Below are 26,393 nucleotides of genomic sequence, written 5' to 3'. Positions count from 1 at the left end.
TGCACAGTGGAGACGGGATTTCATTAAATCCCCTCCACTATGCTGTAACATCTGGACGCTGCGTTTTTGACGCTGCGGCTCAGCGCTGCGTCAAAAACGCAGCGTTTCCTGAACGTGGACACATACCCTAATACTGCATACTACAACATCTTTAGAAATAAAGGAGAAAATATATCCCCTACCAGTGGCGATATGAAAGTAAAAAAAACGCACCTGTCATCAGGTTTCACAATACAAACTGTATTCATTATGGAATAAATCTAGACCTGATGATATTAGTGTACTTACGTTGATAACTCATGTTAGAATGGCTGTATAATCCTTGTTGAACATGGGTGCAGCTTAACTAGACTCCTAAAAATGTTGATTTTAATATCAGGATTATGCAGCCATTTGGCATTGATTTTTTTTTTTTTTAATGTAAGTACACCATCCTCATCCGGTCTAGAAGATATATTTAATAATCCATTATAATTGACTCAGGCCAATTTTCCATAAAATTACTGGACCTCATTGGTGAAACAGCCCATGACTAATTCATCTCTGCTATATCGGCACATCATGTACTGTACATTACCGGGCTGAAAAGCTTGGCCTCTTGAAGTATTGTAAATTATATCAAATCTAGGACATTTCTGATAGATGAGTTTGGGAGGACGCGGAGTCTTTTACTTGAAACCACTCTTTGGTCGCTCTGCCGGCGGAGTTAAATAGGACGGGGTGAGGAGCCGCGGAGGTAAATGGGCCGCTGACAGCGTGTGGATTAGGCTGATGGCAAGACAGAGCAGTTATTTGACAATTTGGGAATCTATGTAGACGGCGTCAGTGTTGCAGAGTCGGCTCTTGGCTGACAGACCGCCATGACAAAGTGTCATTTCCCAGAGAGCGCAGTTACAGATATCAACGTGTCCATCTACGAGGTCACCGCACTGATCTCTCACCACGGAGGAGCCGTAGAACATGCAGAAAGCAGAAGTTGCCCTAAATGTAACAAGAAACATGAATGGTTAATCTGGGGCAGTCTAATCCAGCCTAGAAAGCTGTACATGGGGAAAACTGCAATTATTTTTTTACATGGGATTTGATTATGCAGCCTTGTATAGATGAAGCGTCATGGACGTCTCCCAAACCTGCTGTCTTTTTAGAGAAAAAATAAAGAAATGAGCCGGAACATTTGTTCGTATAAGTGCGATGTGTAGGAGTCCGTTCATACTGTGGCCACGAGATCCTGCACGTTGCACTTATGTCAATTTATGTTCCGGCTCATTTCTTTGGTTTTGCTGTAATTTCTTGTACTCTGTACAGACGGGTGTGGTTCCCCCTTTTTGAACTTGACATCTCTCTACAGCTTCCCACGGACAGGTGTCTGCACAGTCTACATTGAGATTGGCTGACACAAGGTGAGGTTTTCATACCAGAGTTAGGAGCATCACGTTGAGTACACTCTGTCGCATTGGGATAGCTTTTATGCTTTTTTTTATGAAAATGGTGGCAACAAAGTACCCCTGTGTTATTTAAACTTATTATTTATTTATTTACTACAGGGTATATGCTCATTTTGTTCTTATGTTAGGATTTTTTTTTTAGACAAAAAAAGAGAAATCAGTTGCTCAACTGATCGATGAAGGAAGCCTTGTTTGGCAATGTAATTCCGCCACAGTGGCCACTATAGGGGAAATGGGGTATTACATGCTGATCATTCAAATGTGCAATATATGGACAGGCTGGATTTGCCAGTGTGGGGTTGCCACTTAGTAGCTTTCCTTACTATGGTGTGGAGGCTCATAGGGGAGACAACACACTATAGTTACATGCGTGGGCCAATAGCCACATGATTTACCAGGCCAATAGCCACTGCATGTGAGCATGGTTTCTGGTGCATGCCGCAGACACAATGTGGAAACCCAACTTTCCCCATAGGAAATTGATGTATTACATAGCTGTTAGCCAAACGATGTTTCAGCTGGCAGCTGCCTCTCCCGAGTCTCCCATACACTGGAACACTCGGCTCGGCCAATGGCTCCTATGGTCTATGAGAGAGCCGCTGATAAATTCCTTTGGCAGTGGCTTATCTCACGGGGAACCAAAGTGTCATCTATTGGAAATTGAAAGGCTGGATCCTAACTCCCCTGACATTGAGAGAGAGTAGGCCCCATGTACATCAGACTGTCAGCTGATCCCCCCCCGATATTGGAGGGTTGGGTTCATCCATCTTTAGTCTAAAGTGTCCTTTAGTAAAGTTGTTATCCAGGTCCAAAAAATTGATGGCTTTTGTCACGGGGTCCTTCTCCGGTATCACACAATCAACAGAGCTAGAGGATAGTAAACAAGACCAAGACCTTTATTTAGGCAAAAATATGAAAGGTCCATATACAATCCACCACACAAAGGATAAAATAGTCCAGAACCTGAATGCAGTTCAGTAAGAGGATAAAAGCTGTGGGAGATGAGAGTCCAACAATCCAGCAGACAGAGGATAACATAGTCCATACAGTTAGGTCCATATATATTTGGACACAGACAACATTTTTCTAATTTTGGTTATAGACATTACCACAATGAATTTTAAGCAAAACAATTCAGATTCAGTTGAAGTTCAGACTTTCAGCTTTCATTTCAGGGTATCCACATTAAAATTGGATGAAGGGTTTAGGAGTTTCAGCTCCTTAGCATGTGCCACCCTGTTTTTAAAGGGACCAAAAGTAATTGGACAGATTCAATAATTTTAAATAAAATGTTCATTTCTAGTACTTGGTTGAAAACCCTTTGTTGGCAATGACTGCCTGAAGTCTTGAACTCATGGACATCACCAGACGCTGTGTTTCCTCCTTTTTGATGCTCGGCCAGGCCTTCACTGCGGTGGTTTTCAGTTGCTGTTTGTTTGTGGGCCTTTCTGTCTGAAGTTTAGTCTTTAACAAGTGAAATGCTGCTCAATTGGGTTGAGATCAGGTGACTGACTTGGCCATTCAAGAATATTCCACTTCTTTGCTTTAATAAACTCCTGGGTTGCTTTGGCTTTATGTTTTGGGTCATTGTCCATCTGTAGTATGAAATGACGACCAATCAGTTTTGCTGCATTTGGCTGGATCTGAGCACACAGTATGGTTCTGAATACCTCAATTCATTCGGCTGCTTCTGTCCTGTGTCACATCATCAATAAACACTAGTGACCCAGTGCCACTGCAGCCATGCATGCCCAAGCCATCACACTGCGTCCGCCGTGTTTTACAGATGATGTGGTATGCTTTGGATCATGAGCTGTACCACGCCTTCGCCATACTTTTCTCTTTCCATCATTCTGGTAGAGGTTGATCTTGGTTTCATCTGTCCAAAGAATGTTCTTCCTGAACTGTGCTGGCTTTTTTAGATGTTTTTTAGCAAAGTCCAGTCTAGCCTTTTTATTCTTGATGCTTATGAGTGGCTTGCACCGTGCAGTGAACCCCCTGTATTTACTGTCATGCAGTCTTCTCTTTATGGTAGATTTGGATATTGATACGCCGACCTCCTGGAGAGTGTTGGTCACTTGGTTGGCTGTTGTGAAGGGGTTTCTCTTCACCATGGAGATTATTCTGCGATCATCCACCACTGTTGTCTTCCGTGGGCGCCCAGGTTTTTTTGCATTGATGAGTTCACCAGTGCTTTCTTTCCTTCTCAGGATGTACCAAACTGTAGATTTTGCCACTCCTAATATTGTAGCAATTTCTCGGATGGGTTTTTTCTCTGTTTTCACAGCTTAAGGATGGTTTGTTTCACCTGCATGGAGAGCTCCTTTGACCGCATGTTTACTTCACAGCAAAACCTTCCAAATGCAAGCACCACACCTCAAATCAACTCCAGGCCTTTTATCTGCTTAACTAAGAATGACATAACGAAGGGATTGCCCACACCTGTCCATGAAATAGCCTTGGAGTCAATTGTCCAATTACTTTTGGTCCCTTTAAAAACAGGGTGGCACATGTTAGGGAGCTGAAACTCCTAAACCCTTCATCCAATTTAATGTGGATGCCCTCAAATGAAAGCTGAAAGTCTGAACTTCAACTGCATCTGAATTGTATTGTTTAAAATTCATTGTGGTAATGTCTATAACCAAAATTAGAAAATGTTGTCTCTGTCCAAATATATATGGACCTAACTGTATACTATTCTTTCTCTCTGAGGTGCTGTGAACACATCATAGTTCCACACAGGACTGATCTGGGTCTCACCTCCCTGATATTTTGAAAGTCTCCCTCCTCATTCACAGGTCATGAGGGGGAAGGTTGCTGGGGCTCATTGTTTCAACAAGCTAGGTCAACATGACATTAGCATATTAGCAAACAGGATTATTCACTGACCCTGTGAGAAGACAACAATACACTACTGTGGGGGCTGATATTAGATGGCAGCAACAGCCATTCGTCAATTACCAAATAACTCATCCTACAAGAGAACACTATGAAAATAAGAAATATAGAAATATACATAAAAATGATACCCACATAACATATCACACCATCACAGCTTATCCTTTGGATAGGACATAAACATCAGATCAAGGTAGAGGCTTTGGGCCCTCTACCAAGTGGCTGTGGTGCCTCTTTGACCTTTTATCACTTCCATTGTTTACTACTACCGCTCAGTAACTGTAGCGAGTGGTGGGATTACAGTTGCACCCGGACCTTTTCGCTATGGGGCCCCAAAAGGTCCCTTTCCCTCATTCGAGAAGACCAGTACTATTAAAGCCCTCCTGATTGTTTGGCGAGCCTTGTTGGAGATTTTGCATTGGGGCATCCAAGCTTCGTTACCCCACTGGTACCAGGAATAGGTGCTACTAAAATTACACGTCCGTGCCTGTCAAGCTAAGTAGATGTAGTACTCAACAGGGTGCACAAACAGTTGATACATGTAAGTTCCAAACCTCTAAGCATTCCCTTAAAGGCAATAGGGGTTTTGCCACCTAATATGAGAGCAGCATAGTGTAGGAAAAAAGACCCTGATTCCAGTGATGTCACTCAGTTTACTGGGTCCGGTAGTTGTGATACATTCAGAACTTTCTCTGTTGTACATATAGATGCTGAGCCCTGTATAACCCCGTCAACACTCTTGGTTGGCAGCTTTCTATATACACTGTATATTGACAGAAAGCTGCTAGTGGGGGTGTGGTTGGACCAGGAGGCATGAGACACCTAGTCCTGTAATGATGATCTCCTGCTGATAAAACACTGATTGTATTGAAACGGCAACACACAGCCTAATAATTGACACATCACTGAAATCAGTCTCCGCCCCTACATCGTGCAGCTATCATATTACATAGCAAAAAAACTTGTTGACAGATTCCCTTTAAAGATACTATAGTTGGGACATTAATTTTAAGATCTTGGTTAACCACTTTAATAACCAAATCTGGTATTTTTTGTGTTGCAGTGCAGAAATATATATTTTTTTAATATATTTTTCAAAGAGAAAAAAAAGTATTATAGCTCGGCCAAAAAAATTAAAAACAATTGCTGTGATTGTCATACGGTAAAAATAAATAAAAATGCATGTAAGTACAGAAATAGGAAGTTCTGCTATATAAATGTCCGGACATCCAATACACAAATCTAAACCCACCCTATGTAGTGTTCACTAACACCTGTCAGACTCCGTAATGTGATTTCTACGCTCTCCAGGACTCCGAAATTACACTGGAAGTCCCTTGTGCGTCTGTTCTCGTACTGGTTAAGTTAAGCGGGAAAAAAAATGAGTTTATTGGGATTTTTCTATGTAGCGATGCAAAAATCTTAAGTGGGAAATTACAGCATTAAGCGCAATGTCATTTAATCTGAAAGGATCGCCTGTTTTCTTAAACGGTTAAGTAATGCGCCGGCCTGCAGTTATTGATTTCCTTCTGCATTTATTACTCGGAGGCTAAATTCACTGCCCTCTCCAGAGACCGCCGCGTGAACTGTACGCTTACCGGTGACAGCTGGGACCACCTGATACATAAGCAAGGACTTGGCCTAATATCCCTGCGATGGCTCTGGGAATTTTTATTAAGTAAAGGCCCCATTAAAGCCGACAGGATGATGAAGCTTAATGAGCATCTTTCTCACATGATATTGGTAGCTTGCTGTAGCCGGCACTGGCCGCTCATTTGTCACCACCGGCGTGGCCACCGGGGAGTCCACTGCCTCACTGTTTAACTGTGTAGTTCTTCTCTTGTATTATGTATTGGTAATACACATCAGACTGACGCACTAGGAAACTTTTGTGGCTTTCATGACAATTACATATCATTTTTTTTGTATTGTGCCTTAAAAAAAAAATCCAATCTCGTCTGATGCTACCTGGCGATTAACCCCTTTAAAAGACTCTTTCTATGGAGATTTACTGTCTAATTCAATTGTAAGTGTATACTTTTCGTTTTTATAATTTGACAAATTCGCCCTAAAAGCGTTAAATTAAGGGTTCTCATGTTTGCTATCAATGAGGTTATTAATGGCCGTCTGATGAAGGCTCAGCTGTGCGAAATGCACTTGGGTAATCAAGATCTGCTGCTGGCAGCTGCTTTGTACTAGCCGACCAATGACGTCTCAGATGTGCTCGATGGGAGACAAGTCTGGAGATGCTGCAGAACATGGTAGCACGTTTAGGCCACAGTCTGATCACAGTAGCAGGAGCAACATGTGGGATGAAAAAAGGGCTCCTGGGACACATTCATATTCCCTTGTGAAGGCCTCTTCATCGCAAAGCCCATGTGATTTCCAGACCAATCTTTAACATTCTATGATCTTTAATGCAAATAAAGCTAGAGTTGGAAGGGACCTCCAGGGTCATCGTGTCCAACCCCCTGCTCAATGCAGGATTCCCTAAACCATCTCAGACAGATGTCTGTTCAGACAAAAGCAGGAATCATCGAAGGAGAGGACAGACCTCAATTTCATCCTCCTTTGCCATCTTCCTCTGCACCATGATAAATTTTGAGAGTGGTGACATAAGGTCAATGGAGCATCTGGAGCTGGACGTCCGGCTCATAATCCAATTTTGTGCAGACGCCTTCTGTGTGGTAGCTCTTGTGCCCCAGTGCATTCAGTGTGGCCGAACCTTCTTCAGACGACCATTGGACCTCATTGATCGCAGCCGAGGCTGTAAGTGCCGGATTTTGGCACATGCCGCTTATACTTGAGATGTTTTGAAAATTGTGTTTCAATTTTTTTCATAATTTGCAAATTATTAACACTTCTATCCATCCTTTGGTTTCCACAATTACATGTTCATCTGGGTGTTGCAATTTCATTGTTGAAGAATGTGTATACTTACATACCATAATAGCCTAAAAATATCTATATATTGTAAGTGGGGAATAAGAAAGAGCCCATTGCCATAACATTTATCACAAGCAGAACAGATTGGGGTCTGCTGTGACACAGAATGAATGAAGGACGAATAAATCTTTAAAAAATGAATATAATTGTATTACATATTGAAAGGCCTAACACATAATAAAATAGTAAATACAACATTTCTGACAATATTTAAAGCATACCTCTGCCTTCGGATGACTGCAGAGTAAGGTGGTTTAAGTGCACATGAGGGAATAACCCTATTTCTGGCCATTGTATGACTAGCATCCTGCGTCTTTCACCATGTTTCCCTTCTGCAGGTTCCATTTCTAATTTTTAGTTGTCTCTGAGCTGGTGAGTGGAAACTAGTTGCTATGATGTCTCCCATACACAGCACACACTGACGTGAAGGATTCCTGTTCTCCTGTCTCTATGCAACACATGTTCAAAAGGAGCAGAAGCAGCATGCAGGACATTATATAGTAGCACTGAGCAGTGTAGATGTGAATCCTGCACTGGTCTGTGAGTGCTTCTCTGCTCTTTCCCCCTCTCTCTCAAATCTAAATATGCAGCTGTAATCTGACCCTCAGTGAGCTAGCAGTCCGTTTTGGGGGGATTTTTGCTATTTTTCAAAGTATATGATGCGTTTAGGAGTCACGGGAGGAGAAGAAGTGGCTCATAAGTGGAGAAAAAGCAGAACTCTCAATTGGTATACTATATATCATAACATTTCTTGAAACAGTGACCATTTAAGAGGAACATTCTCCTATTACTAAGTGAAAAATAAACACCCCTAACAGCCCGATAAGAGTACAACTTGTCCCACAAATATGGCAGACAAGTTCACTAGAAAAAAAAAGTTTTTTGCGTCCTGCAGGGAGTTAAGATGACAAATCTTAACAGAAGATTGTATTAAAATGCCTTTATTCTTTACTACAAGATTCCAGTTGTCATAAAACTGACACTTGGATCCAGATGGTAGACCGTAATCATCTTATGCCCCCAAAATAGTCAGAGCTCAGCAGTCACGGTACATAAGTGCATGCTTGGCTGCATCTCAGGATAGCCACCTGCAGGCTAAAGCTGCTGCGATACTTATCCGAGGCATCAGTCCGTGCCTTTATCTCACCCAAAGTAGTCCGACAGCAAACAACTGTATCTGTATCCTACACGTATAAAGGTGCGCAGCCTATAAAAATCTCATCAGCCGAACAATGAATATAGATGGCATCTGATGGAATAAAGCAGCTGTTGCTTTGCTGGTTTGCTGGCCCCCTGGACATCACTTTTAAGATTCTTTGTGGCTGACGGATAGCTGTATACACCGCATAGTGTCCGCTTCTCTGTCCATGTATAGAGTCTAATGGCCAGGAACCCCATAAACAGTATGCCGCTATTGTAACGCTGTCCGAACTGAAGGGTAGGGCGGAAATGGATGCGATAATCATATAATACTGGAGTCTCATAAAAGGGACAACATCCTAAAAAAAAAAATTGCAAGAGGCAGTTTTTCTCACTTATGTAAATGTTAGCACTTTCCAAAGTTTGGGACATGTCCGTCACAATGTCCACTTTTTCTTTAAATCCTATAGACCGCCAGAGATCCCTTAGCTGTCTGTGTGTACTGTGTGTTGGAGACCTCGTCGCAGATAGTCGTCACCCACTAGCTCAGAGACAGCTGGAACTAAAAACTGGTAGATACTGCAGGATACAAGTCATGTAATAGCCAGAAATATTCCTGAACGCACCTGCAGCTAAAGTACACTTTAAAAGTTGTTGTCCAGTCTCGGAAGAAGTATCCCATTTACACCCTCTCACCCCTTCTCCTCTCCCCCCACCAAGAAAAAAAGAAATCTGGATTATATGAAATAAATTACAAAAAAAAAAACTTCACAAACCAGACACTAACAAAACTATAATACAACTAAGAACTCATGTAACAGGTTATTTAGGGTAAAACATGGAAAGATAAGAAATAAACAGGAAAAAAATACCACAAATATTTCTTTTTCTAAATTTGTGTAAAAAAAAAAAAAAATTAAATCTAGGATTTGGAGCTCGATAGCCAAGAAACAAAGACTTTGATCTCTCAAAGATAGAATAGGAAATTCACAGAATTTTAATTCTATTTAAATGAATTGTAATGATTCTTGGATATTCTTTTTTTTTTTTTTTGACATTCAGTAGGCTGTTGTCTCTTAAAATTAATGCTGCAAAAGGGAAAATTTACTATATATATATATATATATATATATATATATATATATATATATATATATATATATATATATATATATATATATATATATTTTTTTTTTTATTTTTTTTTTTCCACTCATTAGTTTGGAGCCCGTGTATGATTGGCATGTGAAGGTATGAGGATATGTTGCACAAGCTGCAGATGAAGCCTGGAAGAGGTTGTTACTTGTTATCTGACATTGACCGCCCAACTATATAGACAGGGCCAGAAGATAGACTGGTAGCACAAACTCCTCGTGTCAGATGCCACTCTGGTTTATGGCATAGACATGTCACCGTGGGCTCTGATTTCTTTGATTTATCAAGTAACATTTGATAAGCAATTACCTGCCCTAGTTTCTGCTCCGGTAGGATTTGCAGTCCTTTAATTATGTAAAGGAAATCTACCTTCATAACTTTTTTGTGCAGTTGAATTACAATCTTTTGCTCTCTGCTGTAACCACATTCAAAAACAAATATTAGCGGCTGACGGATTAATAAATGTCGCCTGTAACTACTATAATACTGCTCCTATATACAAGAATATAGCTACTATAATACTGCACCTATATACAAGAATAAAGCTACTATAATACTGCCTCTATGTACAAGAATATAACTACTATAATACTGCCCCTATTTACAGGAATATAACTACTATAATACTGCTCCTATGTACAGGAATATAACTACTATAATACTGCTCCTATGTGCAAGAATATAACTACTATAATACTGCCCCATATGTACAAGAATATAACTACTATAATACTGCCCCATATGTACAAGAATATAACTACTATAATACTGCCCCATATGTACAAGAATATAACTATTATAATACTGCCCCTATGTACAAGAATATAACTACTATAATACTGCCTCTATGTACAAGAATATCACTACTATAATACTGCTCCTATGTACAAGAATATAACTACTATAATACTGCCCCTATGTACAAGAATATAACTACTATAATACTGCTCCTGTGTACAAGAATATACAGTTAGGTCCATATATATTTGGACAGCGACAACATTTTTCTAATTTTGGTTATGGAAATTACCACAATGAATTTTAAACAAAACAATTCAGATGCAGTTGAGGTTCAGACTTTCAGCTTTCATTTGAGGGTATCCACATTAAAATTGGATGAAGGGTTAAGGAGTTTCAGCTCCTTAACATGTGCCACCCTGTTTTTAAAGGGACCAAAAGTAATTGGACAATTGACTCCAAGGCTATTTCATGGACCGGTGTGGGCAATCCCTTCGTTATGTCATTCTTAATTAAGCAGATAAAAGGCCTGGAGTTGATTTGAGGTGTGGTGCTTGCATTTGGAAGGTTTTGCTGTGAAGTAAACATGCGGTCAAAGGAGCTCTCCATGCAGGTGAAGCAAACCATCCTTAAGCTGCGAAAACAGAAAAAACCCATCCGAGAAATTGCTACAATATTAGGAGTGGCAAAATCTATAGTTTGGTACATCCTGAGAAAGAAAGAAAGCACTGGTGAACTCAACAATGCAAAAAGACCTGGGCGCCCACGGAAGACAACAGTGGTGGATGATCGCAGAATAATCTCCATGGTGAAGAGAAACCCCTTCACAACAGCCAACCAAGTGACCAACACTCTCCAGGAGGTAGGCGTATCAATATCCAAATCTACCATAAAGAGAAGACTGCATGAAAGTAAATACAGAGGGTTCACTGCACGGTGCAAGCCACTCATAAGCATCAAGAATAAAAAGGCGAGACTGGACTTTGCTAAAAAACATCTAAAAAAGCCAGCTGTTGTGAACTCCGTTTTCAGGCTCCCTCTTGTGGTCACAGATGGTATTGTGTGACTTTGGTTTTTTGGCTCCCCCTGGTGGTTTGGTTTATTATCCTGCGGGTCTGCTGGATCAGCTGCCTCGTTATTCACCAGGGAGGCTCCTATTTAGCTCTGCTTCACTTCCACTTGTTGCCGGCTGTCAATGTATTCAGTGCTATTCTGATTACTCCTGATTATCTCGTTTTCTGCCTCTTCAGGATAAGCTAAGTTCTGTTTGAATATTTTTTGCTCATCTGCCTGCAATATGATTTCTGTGTATGATGAGTCTAGTCCAGCTTGCTAACATGTGATTTCTTTTTGCTGGTAGCTCTGGGGTACGGAGTTGCTTCCCCCGCACCGTTAGTTGGTGCGGGGGCTTGAGCAATCTCTGCGTGGATTTTTTGAATAGGGTTTTTTATTGACCGCACAGTTCCCTTCCTATTTTCTGCTATCTAGTATTAGTGGGCCTCATTTGCTAAATCTGATTTCATCTCTGCGTTTGTGCTTTCCCCTTAACTCACCGTTAATATTTGTGGGGGGCTATTCTATACCTTTGGGGTCTTCCACTGAGGCAAGTGAGGACTTACTTTCCCTCCAGGAATAGTCAGTTTCTCAGGCCGTGACGAGACGTCTAGGATTTTTTAGGTAACGTTCCACGGCTGCCTATAGTTGTTCGCGGATAGGATCAGGTTGCGGTCAATCTAGTTACCACTTCCCCAGAGCTAGTAGTCTGTTCAGTTACTTAGCTAGTCCGACCTGCGATCCTTGCCACTAGGATCATAACAGTACAGCCGGCCTATAAAGTGTTAATTGCATGGCAGAAGCAGGAGAAAAGAAGCTTGGAGATATTTTTTTTTTTTTTTGCTGCCGTGTGTCTAGCTGCTGTGTGTCTGGCTTCTCTCCTCCTCTTAATCTTGGTGTGGCTCTGAGTTCAGCTGCTGATATGGATATCCAGAGTTTAGCCTCCAGTGTAGATCATCTTGCTGCAAGGGTACAAAGTATTCAGGATTTTGTTGTGCACAGTCCTATGTCAGAGCCTAGAATACCTATTCCGGAGTTGTTTTCTGGAGATAGATCTAGGTTCCTGAATTTTAAGAACAATTGCAAGTTGTTTCTTTCTTTGAAACCTCGTTCCTCTGGGGATTCCGTTCAGCAAGTTAAGATTTATCATTTCCTTTTTGCGCGGTGACCCTCAAGATTGGGCCTTCGCATTGGCTCCAGGGGATCATGCGTTGCTCAGTGTGGATGCGTTTTTTCTGGCCCTTGGATTGCTCTATGAGGAACCTAATCTTGAGAACCAGGCTGAAAAAGCGTTGTTGGCCCTCTCTCAGGGGCAAGATGATGCAGAGGTGTACTGCCAGAAATTTCGGAAATGGTCGGTGCTTACTCAATGGAATGAGTGTGCCCTGGCTGCAAATTTCAGAAAAGGTCTTTCTGAAGCCATTAAGAATGTCATGGTGGGGTTCCCTACCCCTGCAGGTCTGAATGAGTCAATGACTCTGGCCATTCAGATTGATCGGCGTTTGCGGGAGCGCAAACCTGCGCACCATTTGGCGGTGTCTTCTGAACAGACACCTGAGTCTATGCAATGTGATAGAATTCTGACCAGAAGTGAACGGCAAAATTATAGACGGCAAAATAGGTTGTGCTTTTAGTGTGGTGACTCAGCTCATGTTATCTCAGCATGCTCTAAGCGCACAAAAAAGATTGATAAATCTGTCACCATCGGTACTTTACAGCCTAAGTTTATTTTGTCTGTTACCCTGATTTGTTCCCTGTCATCTTACCCGGTTATGGCTTTTGTGGATTCAGGTGCTGCCCTGAGTCTGATGGATTTGTCATTTTCCAGGCGCTGTGGTTTTGTTTTGGAGCCTTTAAAATTCCCTATTCCACTGAGGGGAATTGATGCTACACCATTGGCTACGAATAAACCTCAGTACTGGACACAAGTGACCATGTGCATGACTCCTGTTCATCAGGAGGTGATTCGCTTTCTTGTATTGCATAATTTGCATGATGTTGTCGTGTTGGGCCTGCCATGGTTGCAGACTCATAATCCAGTCCTGGATTGGAAAGCAATGTCTGTGTCAAGTTGGGGTTGTCAGGGAATTCATGGCGACGCTCCTGTGGTGTCAATTGCTTCATCCACTCCTTCTGAGGTCCCTGCGTTTTTGTCAGATTACCAGGATGTATTTGATGAGCCCAAACTCAGTTCTCTACCTCCTCATAGGGATTGTGATTGTGCTATAAATTTGATTCCTGGTAGTAAGTTTCCTAAGGGACGACTTTTCAATTTCAGTGCCGGAGCATGCTGCTATGCGGAGTTATATAAAGGAGTCTTTGGAGAAAGGACTTATTCGCCCCTCCTCCTCCCCTCTTGGTGCGGGGTTCTTTTTTGTGGCTAAGAAGGATGGTTCCTTGAGACCTTGTATTGATTATCGCCTTCTAAACAAAATCACAGTCAAATTTCAGTATCCTTTGCCATTGTTATCTGATCTGTTTGCTCGCATTAGGGGGTCTAGTTGGTTCACCAAGATAGATCTTCGTGGTGCGTATAACCTTGTGCGTATTAAGCAGGGTGATGAATGGAAAACTGCATTTAATACGCCCGAAGGCCATTTTGAGTACTTGGTGATACCTTTTGGACTTTCTAACGCTCCTTCTGTCTTTCAGTCCTTTATGCACGACATCTTCCACGAATATCTGGATAAATTTATGATTGTGTATCTGGATGATATTCTGGTTTTTTCGGATGATTGGGAGTCCCATGTTAAGCAGGTCAGGATGGTGTTTCAGGTCCTGCGTGCCAATGCTTTATTTGTGAAGGGCTCAAAATGTCTTTTTGGAGTCCAAAAGGTCTCTTTTTTGGGTTTCATTTTTTCTCCTTCTGCTATTGAGATGGACCCAGTCAAGGTTCAGGCTATTCATGACTGGACTCAGCCTACATCTGTTAAGAGTCTTCAGAAGTTCTTGGGTTTTGCTAATTTTTACCGTCGCTTCATCGCTAATTTTTCTGGTGGTGTTAAGCCATTGACGGATTTGACCAAGAAGGGTTCTGATGTTACTAATTGGTCTCCTGCGGCTGTGGAGGCCTTTCGGGAGCTGAAGCGCCGGTTTTCTTCGGCTCCGGTCTTATGTCAGCCAGACGTCTCCCTTCCTTTCCAGGTCGAGGTTGATGCTTCTGAGATTGGAGCGGGGGCTGTTTTGTCGCAGAGAAGCTCTGATGGCTCTGTGATGAAGCCATGTGCTTTCTTTTCAAGAAAGTTTTCGCCTGCCGAGCGGAATTATGATGTTGGTAATCGGGAGTTGTTGGCTATGAAGTGGGCATTTGAGGAGTGGCGACATTGGCTCGAGGGAGCTAAGCATCGTGTGGTGGTCTTGACTGATCACAAGAATTTGATTTATCTCGAGTCGGCCAAGCGGCTGAATCCTAGACAGGCTCGTTGGTCGCTGTTTTTCTCTCGTTTTGATTTCGTGGTCTCGTACCTGCCTGGTTCGAAGAATGTGAAGGCTGATGCTCTTTCTAGGAGTTTTGTGCCTGACTCTCCTGGTGATTCAAAGCCGGCTGGTATCCTCAGAGAAGGGGTGATTTTGTCTGCCATCTCCCCAGATTTGCGACGAGTGCTGCAGGAGTTTCAGGCGGATAGACCTGACCGTTGTCCACCGGAGAGACTGTTTGTCCCGGATAGATGGACCAGCAGAGTTATTTCCGAGGTTCATTCTTCGGTGTTGGCAGGCCATCCTGGGATTTTTGGTACCAGAGATTTGGTGGCTAGGTCCTTCTGGTGGCCTTCCTTGTCGCGGGATGTGCGTTCCTTTGTGCAGTCTTGTGGAATTTGTGCTCGGGCTAAGCCTTGCTGTTCTCGTGCCAGTGGCTTGTTGCCTTTGCCTGTCCCGAAGAGGCCTTGGACGCACATTTCCATGGATTTTATTTCAGATCTCCCTGTCTCTCAGAGAATGTCGGTCATTTGGGTGGTGTGTGATTGTTTTTCTAAAATGGTCCATTTGGTGCTCTTGCCTAAGTTGCCTTCCTCCTCCGAGTTGGTTCCTCTGTTTTTTCAAAATGTGGTTCGTTTGCACGGGATCCCTGAAAATATTGTTTCCGACAGAGGATCCCAGTTTGTGTCTAGATTTTGGCAGACCTTTTGTGCTAAGATGGGCATTAATTTGTCTTTTTCGTCGGCCTTCCATCCTCAGACGAATGGCCAAACCAAGCGCACTAATCAGACTTTGGAAACCTATTTAAGATGTTTTGTTTCTGCTGATCAGGACGACTGGGTGACTTTTTTGCCATTGGCCGAGTTTGCCCTTAATAATCGGGCTAGTTCTGCTACTTTGGTTTCGCCTTTTTTTGTAATTCAGGGTTTCATCCTCGTTTTTCCTCGGGTCAGGTGGAGTCTTCTGACTGTCCTGGAGTGGATGTTGTGGTGGATAGGTTGCATCGGATTTGGAATCATGTGGTGGACAATTTGAAGCTGTCACAAGAGAAGGCTCAGCGCTTTGCCAACCGCCGTCGCTGTGTGGGTCCCCGACTTCGCGTTGGGGATTTGGTGTGGTTGTCTTCTCGCTTTGTTCCTATGAAGGTCTCCTCTCCTAAGTTTAAGCCTCGGTGTATCGGTCCTTATAAGATTTTGGAAGTCCTTAACCCTGTGTCATTTCGTTTGGACCTCCCGGCATCGTTTGCTATTCATAATGTGTTCCATCGGTCGTTGTTGCGGAGGTATGTGGTGCCTGTGGTTCCTTCGGTTGAGCCTCCTGCCCCTGTGCTGGTTGAGGGAGAATTGGAATACGTGGTGGAGAAGATCTTGGATTCTCGTATTTCTAGACGGAGGCTTCAGTATTTGGTTAAGTGGAAAGGCTATGGTCAGGAGGATAATTCCTGGGTTGTCGCCTCTGATGTTCATGCGGCAGATTTGGTTCGTGCCTTCCATGTGGCTCACCCTGATCGCCCTGGGGGTTTTGATGAGGGTTCGGTGACCCCTCCTCAAGGGGGGGGGGGGTACTGTTGTGAACTCCGTTTTCAGGCTCCCTCTTGTGGTCACAGATAGTATTGTGTGACTTTGGTTTTTTGGCTCCCCCTGGTGGTTTGGTTTATTATCCTGTGGGTCTGCTGGATCAGCTGCCTCGCCTCGTTATTCACCAGGGAGGCTCCTATTTAGCTCTGCTTCACTTCCACTTGTTGCCGGCTGTCAATGTATTCAGTGCTATTCTGATTACTCCTGATTATCTCGTTTTCTGCCTCTTCAGGATAAGCTAAGTTCTGTTTGAATATTTTTTGCTCATCTGCCTGCAATATGATTTCTGTGTATGATGAGTCTAGTCCAGCTTGCTAACATGTGATTTCTTTTTGCTGGTAGCTCTGGGGTACGGAGTTGCTTTCCCCGCACCGTTAGTTGGTGCGGGGGCTCGAGCAATCTCTGTGTGGATATTTTGGAATATGGTTTTTTATTGACCGCACAGTTTCCTTCCTATTTTCTGCTATCTAGTATTAGCGGGCCTCATTTGCTAAATCTGATTTCATCTCTGCGTTTGTGTTTTCCCCTTAACTCACCGTTAATATTTGTGGGGGGCTATTCTATATCTTTGGGGTCTTCCACTGAGGCAAGTGAGGACTTACTTTCCCTCCAGGAATAGTCAGTTTCTCAGGCCGTGACGAGACGTCTAGGATTTTTTAGGTAACGTTCCACGGCTGCCTATAGTTGTTTGCGGATAGGATCAGGTTGCGGTCAATCTAGTTACCACTTCCCCAGAGCTAGTAGTCTGTTCAGTTACTTAGCTAGTCCGACCTGCGATCCTTGCCACTAGGATCATAACAGCCAGCACAGTTCTGGAATAACATTCTTTGGACAGATGAAACAAAGATCAACCTCTACCAGAATGATGGCAAGAGAAAAGTATGGCGAAGGCGTGGTACAGCTCATGATCCAAAGCATACCACATCATGTGTAAAACATGGTGGAGGCAGTGTGATGGCTTGGGCATGCATGGCTGCCAGTGGCACTGGGTCACTAGTGTTTATTGATGATGTGACACAGGACAGAAGCAGCCGAATGAATTCTGAGGTATTCAGAGACATACTGTGTGCTCAGATCCAGCCAAATGCAGCCAAACTGATTGGTCGTCGTTTCATACTACAGATGGACAATGACCCAAAACATAAAGCCAAAGCAACCCAGGAGTTAATTAAAGCAAAGAAGTGGAATATTCTTGAATGGCCAAGTCAGTCACCTGATCTCAACCCAATTGAGCAGCATTTCACTTGTTAAAGACTAAACTTCAGACAGAAAGGCCCACAAACAAACAGCATCTGAAAACCACCGCAGTGAAGGCCTGGCAGAGCATCAAAAAGGAGGAAACACAGCGTCTGGTGATGTCCATGAGTTCAAGACTTCAGGCAGTCATTGCCAACAAAGGGTTTTCAACCAAGTATTAAAAATGAACATTTCATTTAAAATTATTGAATCTGTCCAATTACTTTTGGTCCCTTTAAAAACAGGGTGGCACATGTTAAGTAGCTGAAAGTCCTTAACCCTTCATCCAATTTTAATGTGGATACCCTCAAATGAAAGCTGAAAGTCTGAACTTCAACTGCATCTGAATTGTTTTGGTTAAAATTCATTGTGGTAATGTCTATAACCAAAATTAGAAAAATGTTGTCTGTGTCCAAATATATATGGACCTAACTGTAACTACTATAATACTGCCCCTATGTACAAGAATATAACTACTATAATACTGCTCTTATGTACAAGAATATAACTACTATAATGCTGCCCCTATGTACAAGAATATAACTACTATAATACTGCTCCTATGTACAAGAATACAGTGGGTACGGAAAGTATTCAGACCCCTTTAAATTTTTCACTCTTTGTTTCATTGCAGCCATTTGGTAAATTCAAAAAAGTTATTTTTTTTTCTCATTAATGTACTCTCTGCACCCCATCCTGACTGCAAAAAAAACAGAAATGTAGAAATTTTTGCAAATTTATAAAAAAACAAACAAAAGGAAATCTGAAATACCACATGGTCATAAGTATTCAGACCCTTTGCTCAGTATTGAGTAGAAGCACCTTTTGAGCTCGTACAGTCATGAGTCTTCTTGGGAATGATGCAACAAGTTTTTCACCCCTGGATTTGGGGATCCTCGGCCATTCTTCCTTGCAGATCCTCTCCAGTTCCGTCAGGTTGGATGGTGAACGTTGGTGGACAGCCATTTTCAGGTCTCTCCAGAGATGCTCAATTGGGTTTAGGTCAGGGCTCTGGCTGGGCCAGTCAACAATGGTCACAGAGTTGTTCTGAAGCCACTCCTTTGTTATTTTAGCTGTGTGCTTAGGGTCATTGTCTTGTTGGAAGGTGAACCTTCGGCCAAGTCTGAGGTCCAGAGCACTCTGGAAGAGGTTTTCATCCAGGATATCTGTCATTGAAGGAAACATGAAAGCGGCAAAGTACAACCAGTCCTCCTGTTCCTGCAGCTGAAAAACACCCCCATAGCATGATGCTGCCACCACCATGTTTCACTGTTGGGATTGTATTGGGCAGGTGATGAGCAGTGTCTGGTTTTCTCCACACATACTACTTAGAATTATCACCAAAAAGATCTATCTTCATCTCATCAGACCAGAGAATCTTATTTCTCATAATCTGGGAGTCCTTTATGTGATTTTTAGCAAACTCTATGCGGGCTTTCATATGTCTTGCACTGAGGAGAGGCTTCCGTCAGGCCATTCTGCCATAAAGGCCTGACTGGTGGAGGGCTGCAGTGACAATTTACTTTGTGGAACTTTCTCCCATCTCTGTACTGCATCTCTGGAGCTCAGCCACAGTGACCTTGAGTTCTTCTTTACCTCTCTCTCACCAAGGCTCTTCTCCCACGGTTGCTCAGTTTGGCTGGACGGCCAAGTCTAGGAAGACTTCTGGTGGTCCCAAACTTCTTTCATTTAAGGATTATGGAGGCCACTGTGCTCTTAGGAACCTTGAGTACTGCAGAAATTCTGTTGTAACCTTGGCCAGATCTGTGCCTTGCCACAATTCAGTCTCTGAGCTCCTTGGCCAGTTCCTTTGGCCTCATGATTCTCACTTGGTCTGACATGCACTGTGAGCTGTGAGGTTTTATATAGACAGGTGTGCGCTTTTCCAAATCAAGTCATAGCAGTGTAATTAAACACAGCTGGACTCCAATGAAGGAGTAGAACCATCTCAAGGAGGATCACAAGGAAATAGACAGCATGTGACTTGTATATGAATGTCTGAGCAAAGGGACTGAATATATATGACCATGTGATGTTTCAGTTTTTCTTTTTTGTGCAATTTGCAAAAATTTCTCCATTTGTTTTTTTTTTCAGCCAAGATGGGGTGCAGAGTGTACATTAATGATGATAAAATAAACTTTATTGAAATTACCAAATGGCTGCAATGAAACAAAGTGAAAAATGTAAAGGGGTGTGAGTACTTTCTGTACCCACTGTATAACTACTATAATACTGCTCCTATGTACAAGAATATAACTACTATAATACTGCTCCTATGTACAAGAATATAACTACTATAATACTGCCCCTATGTAAAAGAATATAACTACTATAATACTGCTGCTATGTACAAGAATATAACTACTATAATACTGCTCCTATGTACAAGAATATAACTACTATAATACTGCTCCTATTTACAGGAATATAACTACTATAATACTGCTCCTATGTACAAGAATATAACTACTATAATACTGCCCCTATGTAAAAGAATATAACTACTATAATACTGCTGCTATGTACAAGAATATAACTACTATAATACTGCTCCTATGTACAAGAATATAACTACTATAATACTGCTCCTATTTACAGGAATATAACTACTATAATACTGCTCCTATGTACAAGAATATAACTACTATAATACTGCTCCTATTTACAGGAATATAACTACTATAATACTGCCCCTATGTACAAGAATATAACTACTATAATGCTCCTATGTACAAGAATATAACTACTATAATACTGCTGCTATTTACAGGAATATAACTACTATAATACTGCTCTTATGTACAAGAATATAACTACTATAATGCTCCTATGTACAAGAATATAACTACTATAATACTGCTGCTATGTACAAGAATATAACTACTATAATACTGCTCCTATGTACAAGAATATAACTACTATAATACTGCTCCTATGTACAAGAATATAACTACTATAATACTGCTCCTATTTACAGGAATATAACTACTATAATACTGCTCCTATGTACAAGAATATAACTACTATAATACTGCTCCTATTTACAGGAATATAACTACTATAATACTGCTCCTATGTACAAGAATATAACTACTATAATACTGCCCCCTATGTACAAGAATATAACTACTATAATACTGCTCCATATATACAAGAATATAACTACTATAATACTGCTCCTATATACAAGAATATAACTACTATAATACTGCTCCTATGTACAAGAATATAACTACTATAATACTGCTCCTATGTACAAGAATATAACTACTATAATACTGCTCCTATGTACAAGAATATAACTACTATAATACTGCTCCTATGTACAAGAATATAACTACTATAATACTGCTCCTATTTACAGTAATATAACTACTATAATACTGCTCCTATGTACAAGAATATAACTACTATAATACTGCCCCTATGTAAAAGAATATAACTACTATAATACTGCTGCTATGTACAAGAATATAACTACTATAATACTGCTCCTATGTACAAGAATATAACTACTATAATACTGCTCCTATTTACAGGAATATAACTACTATAATACTGCTCCTATGTACAAGAATATAACTACTATAATACTGCCCCTATGTAAAAGAATATAACTACTATAATACTGCTGCTATGTACAAGAATATAACTACTATAATACTGCTCCTATGTACAAGAATATAACTACTATAATACTGCTCCTATTTACAGGAATATAACTACTATAATACTGCTCCTATGTACAAGAATATAACTACTATAATACTGCTCCTATTTACAGGAATATAACTACTATAATACTGCCCCTATGTACAAGAATATAACTACTATAATACTGCTCTTATGTACAAGAATATAACTACTATAATACTGCTCCTATGTACAAGAATATAACTACTATAATACTGCTGCTATGTACAAGAATATAACTACTATAATACTGCTCCTATGTACAAGAATATAACTACTACAATACTGCCCCTATGTACAAGAATATAACTACTATAATACTGCTCCTATTTACAGGAATATAACTACTATAATACTGCCCCTATGTACAAGAATATAACTACTATAATACTGCTCCTATGTACAAGAATATAACTACTATAATACTGCCCCATATTAGAAGAATATAACTACTATAATACTGCCCCATATTAGAAGAATATGGAGCTGAATGAGTTATGTTCTTTTTGCTGAAAACCTTTCCTCTCTTTGATGGAAGTTTTTGATGGTGAAATTTCCTTTCAGAATTAGAGAATGTAAATGTTTCCCCTGACCACTTAGTTGTCTGTTCGGCCGTCACCCGTGACAGATGTATCCATCATTTACCTCTTGTCACAGTGTTTGCCCCTAGTGCCTGGTATTCTAATTGTGGAATAGTTTGTCAACATGTAATCAGTAGTACTTATTAATGTGGCATTGATGTGTTGGTAGCAGTGTCTGGACAATCAATCATGCGGGGAGAGCCGGGGAAGGTTCTGACAGCATTACTCTGTCACATATCCGAGCCCTGGGGTCTTCTGGCGAAGCGTTCTGCTTGCAGCACTGTTAAATGTCTTCACTATATGCCAGTCCTGTCAGATGTGCTTTTCCGTTAATGTTTGTAATACACCGGAAAAATCTGTATATGCTTGTAGGGAAAGGGCTCAGTGTGAGATACAATAATATACTGCAATAAATGTTATATGTGTGAGGATGGTGGTGGTAGTAGTTTTACTGGTTATTATAGGAGCAATATATACTATATAAAAAATACTCTTGTAATTAAAGTGTACCTGTCATTTTAAGGTGAACTGAGAATAATCCATGTGTGCACACGAGGAATAACACTATTTCTGACTTTTATCCAACAATTTTACACCGGGTTTCACCTCTGCCGGATCTGTCTCTAAATTTTAAGTTGTCTCTGAGCTAGTGGATGGGTAGGGACTAGCTATGTCTCCCATACACAACATACACAGGCATGAGGGATTCATGTTCTACGGTCTCTATTTAGCACATTTTCAGATGCATCAGCAGCATAGAGAACATTTGTAAAGCAGTACTGAGCAGTGTAGCTGCAAATCCAGCACTGCAGTGAGCTAAAACGCTTACTAGAATCTGTCAGTTTTTTCAGAATGAATGATGCTTTCAAGAGACAGAGAGAAAAGAAGTGGCTCATGAGTGGAGAAAGAGGAGGATTTTTCTTATAAAATCTTATCAAAAATGTGCTTTTACTGTTGATTTAAGATCTCACCATTTAAAAGCAATGTCCCCCCCCCCCAGTAGCAAGAAATTCAGCAATACATAAAGCTCCAATATCATTTACAAGATAGAATTGATTTCCTGAGTGACATCATTTTTTAGATCCATCTTTCATTCAGTCCCATAGATATTTAATAGAGCTGAGGGTGGTATTTTTTTTACACATATAATGAAAATGATAGCTCACCAAACTGGATAATTTCAAGCTCCGGAGTACTGGGAGGATTCTCGCGGACCATTAGTTCAAGGTGACCGTGGGCAGGACTCGTGGTCAAAAAGGAGAGAGAGAAATTTGGCTGTGTTGATTTGGCGCCAGACATAGTGATTACCTTGGTGGTCAAAAAGTTCATTTTTGGTCTCATCTGACCACATACCTTCCTCTATACATTTGGGTGGGCGGGGGGGGGACTCCAACATGTCTTTTGGCAAACTGAAAACGAACCTTACAATTTTTGTGTGTAAGTGAAGGCTTTTTTTGGCCACTCTTCCATAAAGCCCACCTCCGTGGTCGTATGGACAGATACTCCAGTCTGTTTGGGAACTCCGCAGCTCCTCCAGGGTTATCTTTGGTCTCTGTGCTGCCTCTCTGATTAATGCCCTGGCTGAGGGTTTCGGTGGGTGGCCTCTCTTGTCAGGTTTTTTGTGGTACCATGTTCTTTCCATTTGATGATAATGGATTTGATGGTGCTCCGGGGGATCATCCGAGATTGGGAAATTTCTGTATAACCGAACTTTACCCCTGACTTGTTTGGAGATCTCCTTGGTGTTCATGGTGGTGTGTGGAGATCTCCTTAGTGTTCATGGTGGTGTTTGGAGATCTCCTTGGTGTTCATGGTGGTTTTTGGAGATCTCCTTGGTGTTCATGGTGGTGTTTGGAGATCTCCTTGGTGTTTTTGGTGGTGTTTGGAGATCTCCTTGGTGTTCATGGTGGTGTTTGGAGATCTCCTTGGTGTTCATGGTGGTGTTTGGAGATCTCCTTGGTGTTCATGGTGGTGTTTGGAGATCTCCTTGGTGTTCATGGTGGTGTTTGGAGATCTCCTTGGTGTTCATGGTGTTTGGTTAGTGGAGCCTCTTGTTAATGGTGTTGCAACCTCTGTGACCTTTCAGAAAAGGTAAAGTCTATATACTGACTGACCTGTGACACTTAGATTGCACACAGGTGGACGTCTTATCACTAAGCATGGGACATATGAAGGGAAATGCTAACATCAAAAAATTTAAGGGGCTTCTCAGCAAAAGAGGTGAATACATATGCACCTGCCAATCTTTAGTTACTTGATCCCATAAGTTTAATTTATACCTAATATTTTACCCACTTCACCAACTTAGACTATTTAGTGCTGATGCATCACACACAAATCAGATCACAAAAATATTTAAACACAGATTGTAATGTAGCAAAATAGGCAAAAAGCCAAGTGGGTTGAGTACTTATGCAAGCCACTGTATATATTTTCTAATATCATTTATACATTTTTTATATATACTTGTATTTATGTTTCTTTACTTTTGCTTTTATGTATACTATGTAACCTTATCTCTTTCTTTTATTCTTAGCCTTTACGGAAGACACATGCAAGCTAACCCAGAGCCCCCAAAGAAGAACAATGACAAGTCTAAGAAGATCAGCCGCAAGCCTCTGGCAGCGAAGAATAAATAGATTATCGATATGTCCTCGGCTTTCACACCCGGTTTCTGCATGAGCCTAATTATTTCTATTTATTTCCCGAAATATCACATCACGGAGAAACAAAAAAAATGAAGAGTTTAAGGCCGATATAGTATTGACCTTGTTTGTCTTCCCGATATTCTGCCGGAGAAGTCGGCGCATTATTAGCTATGCATTTATATCTGTTACTCGTATATATTGTATATACATTCACTGCCATTAACTCTTGCTGCTCACCATCGTCTACGCAAAAGAAAAATATTCTTATTATTCTAGTTTGTTGTCAAATGTGCAAATCCACCTGTAATATAAAGCTTACCTGTCATTAAGTTCTAATAGTGCACAATATGTCATCTGATGTTTATCTTTTTTTTTATTATTATTCCATTTTTATATTTTTTTTTTTTTCCAAGATTATTTTTATAGTATCCAAGTGCCTACTTTCAATAGAATAACCAAAGGGGAGTGATAGTAGCTCTCGAATCCAGACCCTGTGCTGATCATAGTTAAAGACCCCGCCAAAAAGACCAGTGTTATAAATTGCACATGAAGGCTGGGGGTCCTATGATTGACTTTTGTATTGGCCCTTAGGGAAAAAAGTACGGTATATGTTCGACTAAAGTAACCAATTAGGATCTTACTCTCATTTTTTGAGAACCGTTTTAGGAAATGAAGGGTTCAATTGATTCACTCTTTTCACTAGTTTTGCGATGTTTCCATATATTTGCCAACCTATATTATAACACAACCTGCTTACATCTTTTCACTTGAGTAATAAACTCTCGTTTGATGTCATGGATTTATTTTATTTTTTGTTTTGTTTTTATCTTTACAAAATCATTTTGGTGCTCTTGTTTTTAAAGAAAAATATATCGACAAAATAAATAATATTCTTTGCAATATTGTTGTACATTATACAAACTACAATGTCTGGGGGTATAGTTTTTCAATTTTTCTTTCAAAAATTTTTTTTCAGTTAATTTATACAGCTAAACTGCTCCATTTGTTTAACCCTTTCTCTGCCAAGGATGTATGTAATTAGGGATCATATTAGAAGCTTGCAGTGTATAGATTGTGAGATGTTAAAAATCAGAATCGTAGCATTTAAATGATACCAATTGCGTCAATATTCCAGGTGCAATGTACGGATGAAGCAAATGACATCAGAAAGATCACAGCCTGTTGTGGTCCTCTCTTCCCGACTCTGGGTGTCAGGAGCTTTTCTTCAGGTTATCCCTCCTTTATAAGCGATAATGATGCCATTATTATTTATCGCCCTTCGGATCGGTCTTGAGTCATGGCGACTGGATGGATGAACGATCCATGTAGGAAGATCGATCTTGTGCAAGCCTAAATAGATCCACCAGGGTCTTCTCCACCGTTATCTTGATTTTATCAAGCCATCAGGTTGCTGGTCTTCCTCTTCACTTTTTTTCCTTCTATCTTCCGACCATGATGTCCTTCTCCAGTGATTGCTTTCTTCGTATGATGTGTCCAAATCCAAATCAGTTTTCCTTGCTTCCAGTGACATGTCTGGCTTGATTTGTTCCAAAAATTATATCAACTGGAACAATATTTCAGTTGTATTATGTGGGATGGAGCAAGTGACCTCGTGAAGATTACAGCTTATTGTCCTCAGTCCATATGGCCCCATGAGTTTAGAGGAGCTTTTCTCCATGTTATCTTCCCTCACTTGGCACAAAGGTCATGTATGCTCTGATTGTAACATTTAGGGTGTGAGAAAGGGTCTCAAATATAATCGCTCTCATACCTAATTTGTCCAATCCGTATGGCACTTGACCAACTATGACCGAGGTTCACCGGAACGACGACGCTGAAACAGTGGGAGTTGTTTATTTGTGAGTT

At 41.0% G+C, this 26,393-nt stretch overlaps 1 protein-coding gene across 2 annotated transcripts in view; it reads left to right on the top strand.

The window, feature by feature from the left end:
• The window catches only part of RSU1 (Ras suppressor protein 1), a 119,997-nt gene extending 94,671 nt beyond the window's left edge, over positions 1-25,326 (top strand). For both annotated transcript variants that reach the window (XM_077268298.1, XM_077268297.1), the window contains exon 9: positions 24,416-25,326. In XM_077268298.1, coding sequence (XP_077124413.1) covers positions 24,416-24,518 — 103 coding nt within the window. In that variant the 3' untranslated portion in view covers positions 24,519-25,326. The remainder of the gene's footprint in view (positions 1-24,415) is intronic.
• Positions 25,327-26,393: the final 1,067 nt, after the last annotated feature.

Source organism: Ranitomeya variabilis, chromosome 6 (genome assembly GCF_051348905.1).
Source record: "Ranitomeya variabilis isolate aRanVar5 chromosome 6, aRanVar5.hap1, whole genome shotgun sequence".
In the NCBI taxonomy this organism is placed as follows: Eukaryota; Metazoa; Chordata; class Amphibia; order Anura; family Dendrobatidae; genus Ranitomeya; species Ranitomeya variabilis.
Note: the sequence above shows the minus strand (reverse complement) of the source record. Positions and strands in the feature narration are given on the sequence as shown.